This window comes from Phialemonium atrogriseum (genome assembly GCF_030411735.1).
Source record: "Phialemonium atrogriseum strain 8032-3 unplaced genomic scaffold QBC33scaffold_23, whole genome shotgun sequence".
NCBI lineage: Eukaryota > Fungi > Ascomycota > Sordariomycetes > Cephalothecales > Cephalothecaceae > Phialemonium > Phialemonium atrogriseum.
In genome coordinates, this window is record NW_026848160.1 from 193,356 (window position 1) to 202,509 (window position 9,154).

A 9,154-nucleotide genomic window follows, 5' to 3' on the forward strand; every position below is an offset into this window, starting at 1 on the left:
TCGCTCTGTCGGACCCCAGCATCCTAGCAACTCCTGAAATCAGGTGACTGCGCGGTCTCTAGACTCCTCGATCCAAGTCCATATCAATGCCATTACGGAGAAAGGGGGTAATATGGTCCACTTTGGTGGCATTTGGGGGATGACACATAGCTGACAGCGCCCTCCAGACCACCGTAGTCGGACCCCGCGGCTGCGAGAGCCTCATTCCTTTACAGCACATTACAGCACATTGGTAACAGCCTGTCAGGCCAGCCGATGGATGTTGACGGGCAAAGTATTTGTCATGTGTCAGGTCCCAATCAGGAATATCAAGATTCAAAGCCAAAATGATCCAAGTCCACGTCATCAGTTGGAGGTTGACCTCCGTTTCAATTGACCGTGACCAAGCCTCGGGGAATCATGTACTGTACCCCGCCGAAGCGAAGCATTGAGTCGGGTACTGTACAATTGAGGGGGCCTGAAGCTCTCCCTGGCTCTCTGGGCTTCCTAAGCTCCACGCGGCTCGGCTCCAACCAGCACCGTTAGCGGGCTGCCTCTCGAATGTGGGGATGCTGACACGGCTAATTAGGGATCGACGACGGGGTGCATGCAGGACTGTAGGTCCCCATCACTTCGGCCGCACCATTGGAGTAGAGCCTACGGAACGTATCGCGTATCGAATGTCAGGGCGGTATGCAGTTTTCAGGTACCCGCTGAAGCCTCGCCCAAGCCAAGCAGTCCTTCCTGTCACCCGGTAGGTTCCTCCCGCCTTGTTGAATGACTTACCGCTGCCTTACCAAGTAGTTATCGATGTCCTCATCCGTTTCATGCCAAGCCCACCGTAGTCGGCGGATATTTTCAGTCCCACACACATAACCTTGACTCCTAACTCACCGCAAATCCAATGTTCAAGATGGAGACAAAGGGCACACACAGCCATATCCTGCAGTGCCCCAAGCAAGACAGAAGGACGGAAAATACCTATCTTGGCCATGTTTATGCTAACCGGCAGTTGACGACGAGTCCGCTCTGAATCTACACACCACAGAGCTCTTCCAGAACATACTAGAGTAGATCGACTGTCAGGATCACAGAGCAGATCGTCCCGACTCTCCAAGGTGGTATAGTTGCACTCGCGGCACGTGGAAAAGAAGGTCTTGAACCCTCCCCTGGCTTGAAGCGGGCAGCCTGTAGGCGCAGCAAGTTTCATCTTCTCTCCAGGCCACCGTCTGCAAATCAGAGCGTCCCATCAGTCGTCGGTTTCGCATGCCGTTGGGATCTTCGAGGGTTTTAATGCCGCCGTAACCAGATCAATCCTTCTAAGGAGGCCACTAGCCTGGTTAACACCAGAGGGAGGATGGGACCAAACGCGCAGAACATGAACAGATATAGGTTGCAGCCGCCGATAGCAATGCGGGACAGCTCTAGGCAGGCTCTGCAATTGACCATGTCGTCTCTTTGGGCATCTGACACATCCAGCGCAACTGCCACCCCCAGACATCTGAGAGGGGTTCGCGGTTTTGGAGAGGCTCATCTGGACACTTTCAGGAGAGCATGCCCTTCTGCCCCTCTGGGCTGAGCGATTTTCATGGAAGGAAGCTTATAGCTCCACTGAAGCTCCGTTAGCAGAACCAACCCCTGCGCAGCTTGTTACGCTAGCTTGGGCTGTGATTGCCCACACTAGTGTATTTTTGGGCTCTTGCATGTCTGGGATCAGCACCAGGCTTGGCCTCCAACCCCTCCCGCCGTTATCGATAGCCTGGCTCCCCGCCTCATGGCCATGGTGGCCAAGGCCAGGGCTACTGCTCATCCATCGATGCCGTTGCTCGAGCCGGCGATTCAGTTGTTTGGCACCGCTTGCAATGTTCCGACGGCAGACCCTTCTGTTTGGTGATCCCCAAAATGGAAGCACCTGCATAATTAGCCTTGCATATTTGGCAATGCCGGCAGAATCTCAGCCCAATGCCTTTGAGAACATTGCCGTTTCCCAATACCGCACGGGTCGACGGGAACGGACGCGGGCGGCATAGGAGGGGGGGAAAACCTGGATTGATCAGTGAGAGGCCCCTTTCCTGGATAGCTGTCGACCAGCTTGACACTCTGCCGTTGAGCGATGGCAAGGATCTCTCTGAGGTGCCACAACTCTCGCCAGAGCCGAGCGAGCCTACACCAGCTGTTGCATATCGAAACTCATGGTGATGTGGGGTCTCAGTCCGTACCCAGGCGTTTGAACGAACAGTTTTCTAGGATCCTAGGACATCGATTAGGACACTACCACATTAGCAAGCTCCAGAGTGGAGCCCCACGCTCTAGAACAAACGCCATCAGGGACAGCCGGCCAATCTCAGGCGCTCGGTGAGAGTTGCTGTGGGTTGCCTTACGAGGCCGGCACATCATGTAGTCGAGGGTCGCAGGTACTTCTCCGCCACCAGGCTTGCTGGCCTGGGGTCGAGATTTCTTCGTCTGTTTGATGCATGTTTTGGGGGTCAACCCTGCTGCCACACCCATCCTGGTCGAAACATCGACTGGGCATCAAATGCCCCGTTCTGGAAGCTGCCTAGATATGCGCCGTCGGTGTCGGTGTGGCATAGACGAGGCATGGACGACGAATACGACGACTCCCGGAACAGTCAGGCATATAAGACGGATACCGTCAAGGGGATCTTCTGTCCAGGGCTCCTTCTTACTACTTCTCAAGTGTAATTTATATGACTTGACCACTCCCAGCCAGTAGATACGATATCTCGACTTGGAGAACCCTTGGCCGTTGCCACATAAGATACCTGCCTACCTACATACCTATACCTACCTACCTACATACCTACCTACCTTAGCTACACTAACATACCATACCATTACCACCATAACATAACATAACACCCCACCGCTCTCATATCCGCCCCAGTCGGTCATTTTCCCCTTAGCATCCTCGTTGACTCGCTGGACAATCTCGCAACAGCTCGCGATTTATCGAAAACAGCTTCCCCCACTTCGGCTGAAGTCATTCGACCCGTGTAATACGCCAGTCTCGCCTGTTATTCCCGGCGCGGAGCAAAGAGCAAAATATCGGACGCTAGATCCAAGCCAGGCACACCAGTGACTACTTGGCAAGAAACAAACGTGAGTCTATGTCGCCTTTCCCTTTTTAATAATCCAACTTCCCTCCTGCGCGTCCTCCAACCCCTATTCATCATCGACGTCACAAAAATTGAATACGTTACCCACCTGCATCGCACAACTCGCCTGCTGCAAGCCTTGATCATTTTGCCAGTCAAGTCCCGTTAAGAGTCCGTCAAGAGTCCACATCACGTCCCATTCACTTGTGTCTCACTTGCCTTGAAATCTCTTCTTGCCACTCATTTGCGGGAAGTCGTCTGTAATCCGCAGGGATCAGCAGCGCAAATTTGTATGCGCGTTCCAAGGCTAAGATTTTCCGACAGCAAACAAACAACAATCAGAATATCAGAAGGGAGAGAACGCGACCGACAATGTCTAAACTATTCATCGGGTGAGGCTTTCTCCGATCGCACCGATCCTCTAGGTTCCGCCCTGGGTCTGGGTCTGGGTCTGGACCCAATTGCTGACGCACTAACAGTGGTTTGGCGTGGCACACGGAGGAAGGCACGTTGAGACAGAAGTTTGAGGAGTATGGAGTCGTGGAAGAAGCTGTACGTTGCGGCGCGCTTTCATTTTGATGCCGATTGATTTTGCTTTTTGATTTGTTTCCCAACGCAGCAAACAAAATTGCATCGACAAACGAGAAGAAAAGGAGAGCCTCTGACTGGAGCTCTTCCAACGTTTGATTAGGTCGTCGTTAAGGACCGCGACACTGGCCGGAGTCGAGGCTTCGGTTTCGTCAGGTACACCAATGATGAGGACGCCCAGAAAGCCATCTCTGCGATGAACAACGTGGAGTAGGACCAATGACCCATTCCCCCTCCAACCCGAAGCGCATCAATAACTGACCGCGTGACCAGGTTTGATGGACGGACGATCCGCGTTGACAAGGCCTCGGACACTGGTCCACGAAGCGGCGGTGGAAGAGGCGGTGGTGGTGGTGGCGGCTATGGACGTGGCGGCGGAGGAGGATATGGGTCGCCGCAGGGCGGCATGCAGGGCGGCATGGGGTACGGTGCCGCGCCGCAGGGCTACGGTATGGCCCCGAACATGTACGCTCAGCCGCAGTACGGTGGCCGGGGGGGCTACCAGCAAGCCGCACCCGCCTACGGTGCGGCCCCTCAGCAAGGTGAGAACCGTGGCCCGGGGTCAGAGAGAGACGGGCATCAGACTGACTCCGGACAAGGATGGTCCCAACAGCCGGCCTCGTACGGCTATGACCCATCGCAGCAGGGCCAGGCACAGCACCCGCAGCAGCAGCAGCCGCCTCAGGACGGACGGGGAGGATACTAAAGCGCTTCCCGCCAACTTTGGCATAAAGATGTCCATCCTTTTCGTCCGGGACGTGACCCTCCGTTGCTGAACATCAACGCAACGGCCGGAAACGGACCGAATTTGACAATGACGAGAAAAAAAGGATAGACAACATACCTCTAGCCAGCCCGCTGAAACCCCAACCACCTCTTTGTTACCGCTTAAACCGCTACCGACTGCCTGTACGATCCGAGTCCGAGTCGCTGTTGCTCTTTGACGGCCGCAAGCATATATACCCCCATCCTTGGTTCTCTCCACCGCGCCTGCGTGGCGTCTGGTTGGTCATGGCAAGAGTTATTGGTGACGGTTTCACCTGCCGCCTCTAGGCATGCCATGGTTGATCGTTTCGTTTTTATTCTTCTTCTTTGCTTCTCACCCCCCCCAAAAGAAAAAGGTCGATCAAACCTGTCCGCTCGCTTGGGAACTTGATTTTCATGCTTTCGTTTCCTTTCCCATTTTTTGGGGCTGCCTGACAGGCGGTCTCAACAGTTCCCCTGTTAACGCCTTGGCTTCCTGCGTTTTGTTGCATTTTTTCCTTTTTTCCAACACACGGGGCAGCAGGCCAACGAACAACAAAAGATGCGAAGGGCATAGATTTGGTTCAGGGGCCGGTGGCGGCGGCGGGGGTGGGCTCTGGGATGGGACTGGGGGGAACAAACCGGCTTCTTGCATCTACACGGCGGCATCCGGTCTCTTTTTTTTTTTTCTCCGGCAAGAGACGCTAGAAAGTCCCCTGGAACAGGAGGGACGGGGAAAGAGGGACAAGAAAAAAACGAGAACGGGATGGGATCGGATGGATGGCTGATAGACAAGGGCGACAACCAGGCCGGGGGAGATAGGATGAGATGCCGAATCAGTGGAGAGTCGGGGGGGGTGCCGGAACGCCGGTTGGGGTTTTCTGTCTGTTGATGCAGGAAATGGGGGAAGGAAGGGGGGGGGAAGGTGTGAAAAGTCTTTTTGTTTTCATGTTTTTGCATGCAAACGACAAACAATGCTGTTTTGTTTCTTCTGCACTTCTCTGTTGCTTGTTCACGAGGGTTTCTCTGTCTCTTCTTGCTCATCTACGCTGCTGACCTTTCTGAACTCGTGATGATGATGATGCTGCTGCTGGTCCAGCCCCTCGGGCCCCAATGATGATGACCCGTCCGCAACCCCAGTACCACCAACACCACCACCACCAACACCAGCAGCACGACGACGGGCCGCGTCGATGGCCCGGACCCTGACGGACAGGTCGGTGACGTGCTCGTCGCCGCTGGAGGGGCTCAGGTTGTCGAGGGCGCGCTCGAGCCCCCACAGGTAGTCCCGGTTCAGGCCGCTGGGGCCATGGCTGTCGTAGATGTGCTCGGCGAGGGCCTGGGGGTCCTGCGGGCCGACGAACTGGTCGTTGTCGGGGGTGCCGATGTAGACCAGGGTCCGGATGGGGCCCGTGGCGGTAGTCGTAGTCGTAGCCGCAGTTGTAGAAGTTGGGATCGCCGTTACAGCAGGGTGGAAGGGAGCGTAGTGGATGGTGTAGCCGTTGATCTCCCGGATGTCCAGGTAGTCCTTGACCTCGGCGACGCGGTCGGGCACGATGCGGTACGCGACGCCCCACACGCGGTCGTCGGCGGAGGCGTCGTGGTGGTCCGTCAGCTGCTCCCAGTAGCTTCGCTCGATCAGGGTCACGACGCGGCCTGGGGCCTCGGGGGTGCCTCTGTGGTCTTGGCTGTTGGCGGGGGAGAGGAGAGAGAGAGGGACGGGTTAGTGGGAGGCGAGGACAGGCACAGGAAGGAAGGAAACGAGGGTGGATGAGGATGGGGGGTGAGGTTAATGGTGCCAGAGCCAGAGCCAGACTTCGCCCTGCTCCGCCTTGTGGGTAGGTTTGCCGGGATCTCACCCAGGAAAGGCACAAGGGAAGCGAAACGGTGCGGTCACGACAGAGGCTGAAGGGAAGGGGACGTTGTAAATACCTTGCCTATATAAGAGGTCAGTATCACGCCTCTAAGCAAGGGTTTTGCGCCGCATTTAGCGGGGACTCGCGCGGGTCCTGGGGCAAGGATGGGGAAAAGGGGGGTGGCCCGGGTGGCCCGGGTGGATGAAGGCATGATGGTGGGTGCTGGGTTGGGGTTGTCCGCTTTGACATATGCGTAGCTCTCTCTCTCTCTACGTACCTGCCAGAACCTGCGCACATAGCCAGTAACCCAGCCGGGGATCCTCCTGTCTGCGCCCTGCGTTAGCCCTGCCGCGTTACCGAACCAAGATGGGTGAGGAGGTGAAGCCAAGGGTCTGGCCCGGGGAGGTTCGGCCCGGCCAACTAGGGCTGCGAGGTGGGATCGGGCGGGTTTACCAAAGTGAGGAGGTGGTTTCCAGATGAGGCTCCTGGCAGACAGCAGTGTTAGATGTCGTTTATCCTTAAGTTCCACAGAATAGGGATTCCTGGGAACCCCGGACTTCTACATCCGGGGCAGACAAGGAAAGGATGAGTCGGAGAAAATGGAGATCTCACCCGTAACCAAACAACCAGAACTCTTCTTCCTCCCCAGGAGCACCATTGAGAGCCATGGTTAAGTAGAAAAGCCCGAAAGAGCGAGCCTGGGCCGAAAGGGGGATCTGTGTGTAGTAACCTTGTTGTGAGGGATTCAACGCCAGATCCGAGAAACGATCGCCAACATGAGACTCTCCGTTTCCTAACCGATATAAGTGCTCAGACGTGTTATATAAACATGTGGATGATTGATGCACCCTCCGGTTTGAGATGACGTTCCTGAAGGGAATGTCGAGTGCAAGAACGTCGTGGACTCAACTACGGAAGACAAAGCACTAGTCTTATGAAGAGGCAGTCATTTAGACATCTAGACATTCAAGCGATTACATAATGGTATCATAGAGCTCATCTCTAGGGGATCTTACGCCATGCGGAAAATGTGGATAACACTGCACTTCTGTACTTCTACTGAGACGATTGGATACAAATGGGTATACGGATCATACAAGAGAGGGCCAGCAGTTGCCTCGGCACCGACCAGCCTCTCTAGCTGCCCGGAGTTGTGAACACACCGCAGCTCTCCTCAGAAAGTGTTATTAGTTGGGCTTCACAACCAGTGAAATGGACGTGCAAGGTGACACCCGCCCGGGGTTGAGGAAAGAATATGTAGTTGGTGTCAAAAGCGATGAACATGATGGTGGGTGGTATGCACTTGTCAAACTCGCGTACAGGGGCAGTCTGACATGCTGAAACATCATCATCGCCAACATCCCAGGCTCGTGGAACCTTTGACCCAGTCAAGAGCCGCAATTGCCTCTTCGTGGAACTCGGTCCGGGGCTGGTGACATCCCAACGGCCGCATGTTTGACCAACGGGTCCCGTGCGGCGGCTAGGAATCCCGTACGCAATCTGGCTGTGATCCGTACCCCATGGGTTTGCTGTGATTGATTTGATGTGATTCTCGGTGGGGACGGGGGGTTTCGCTAAGGGGGACATCGGCTATTCCACGAGGATTCAGGAGGAATCTCCGGCCAACGACCGATGCGCCTGATGCCAGGTTCCTGCGGTGCAAGTCTTCCTTATCACCAAAAGGTTGCCAAGCGTCCCCAAGTTCCCAGCAAGTTCACCCCTTTATCATAGCCCTCATGCATTGATTTACTGCGAAAAGGAGCGTCATCACCACTGCCCCTCACTGCCCCTCACCCCCTCAGCCTGCTGACACAGCCTGGTTTGGGCCTTCGCATTTGCGCTCTGCCCCACGCGCCCCACGGCGCCAGAGCATACCAGAGCCTGATTAATTCCCGGAACAGAACACGCAGACACGCAAGTTAGTTGCGCATGCGGCTGAATCCCCTCCAGCGGTAATCTGTTGCCCAATATTCACCTCCTCGGCCAGAACCACCTCTATAAAACTTGAGACACCGCAGAGCGGAAAGGCAGACTCCCGTCCTTGCTTTGTTTCTAACCTCGATCCCACCCTCGCCGGCCTCCACGACCGACTCCACGAGTTTAAACTCAAAATCCGTTGTTACCTGCCGTCGCAAACATGGCATATAACAGGCATTATAACCCGGACGAGCTTCCCAGGTAAGCTTCCTCCACGCCACAGACCTTGAACGTGACCTCTCCGATCCGGGAACAAATACCCCCCGCACTTTGCTATCCACGGAAAAGCCAACCGTCTTGCTAACCCCGCCCGCCATCTGCGTCAGATTCGCAGAGCCAGAACAAGTGAGCGAGCCCTCCCCTCCAGCCCTGCACCTCGCCGTCGCAGGTTCAGCCTCGCCCTTGAGCCCCAAGCAGCGCTTAGCCAACTAACCGACTCCCCTCTCTCCAGAAAGGAACCCCCCCGTCCTCCTCCTCCTCCAGCGCACCACCCCCCTCCTCCTCGCGCTACGAGACCAAGCCCCCGCCGCTGCGGCCCGCCGACCTGCAGCAGCAGCAGCAACAGCAGCAATACCACCGACCCGCGCCACAGGACCCGTACGCCGGCGCCGACGGCCGGCGCCTGTCCCCGCGACACCCTCCGCCCGGTGGTGGTGGTGGTGATCCCCGCTACGCCATGAGTCCCCCGCCCTCGGCCACGGGTCCCCGACCCGTGGCGGCGACACAGAATCGCCAGCCCGTCGTCAGCAGGCCGCCGCCGAGCCCCGGTCCGCTTGATAGTGTTGCGGACCCGACGCTGTTGCCGCTGTTTAGGGCTGTGGATAAGGAGGGTGAGTTGGGGGGGGGGGGGGCGGGGGGGGGGGGGGGGGGGGGGGGGGGGGGGGGGGGGGGGTA

At 56.6% G+C, this 9,154-nt stretch overlaps 3 protein-coding genes across 3 annotated transcripts in view; 2 read left to right on the forward strand and 1 right to left on the reverse strand.

The window, feature by feature from the left end:
- Window positions 1-3,467: 3,467 nt before the first annotated feature.
- On the forward strand, window positions 3,468-4,389 carry QBC33DRAFT_580208 (uncharacterized protein; the record flags this gene model as incomplete). The annotated part of the gene is made up of 5 exons (XM_060431189.1): window positions 3,468-3,487; window positions 3,575-3,647; window positions 3,787-3,893; window positions 3,957-4,225; window positions 4,283-4,389. 5 exons carry the CDS (start codon window positions 3,468-3,470, stop codon window positions 4,387-4,389), a joined length of 576 nt encoding a protein of 191 aa, XP_060280821.1.
- Window positions 4,390-5,439: 1,050 nt separating this feature from the next.
- Window positions 5,440-6,951, reverse strand: QBC33DRAFT_456828 (glutathione-specific gamma-glutamylcyclotransferase; the record flags this gene model as incomplete). The annotated part of the gene is made up of 5 exons (XM_060424828.1): window positions 5,440-6,115; window positions 6,328-6,359; window positions 6,561-6,610; window positions 6,737-6,768; window positions 6,896-6,951. 5 exons carry the CDS (start codon window positions 6,949-6,951, stop codon window positions 5,440-5,442), a joined length of 846 nt encoding a protein of 281 aa, XP_060280822.1.
- A 1,194-nt stretch (window positions 6,952-8,145) lies between these two features.
- QBC33DRAFT_190726 (EF-hand) overlaps window positions 8,146-9,154 on the forward strand; it is a 1,920-nt gene continuing 911 nt past the window's right edge. The window contains exons 1-3 of the mRNA XM_060422518.1: window positions 8,146-8,461; window positions 8,587-8,605; window positions 8,712-9,090. Of these exons, the coding sequence (XP_060280823.1) occupies window positions 8,421-8,461; window positions 8,587-8,605; window positions 8,712-9,090 (439 nt within the window). The 5' untranslated portion in view covers window positions 8,146-8,420. The remainder of the gene's footprint in view (window positions 8,462-8,586; window positions 8,606-8,711; window positions 9,091-9,154) is intronic.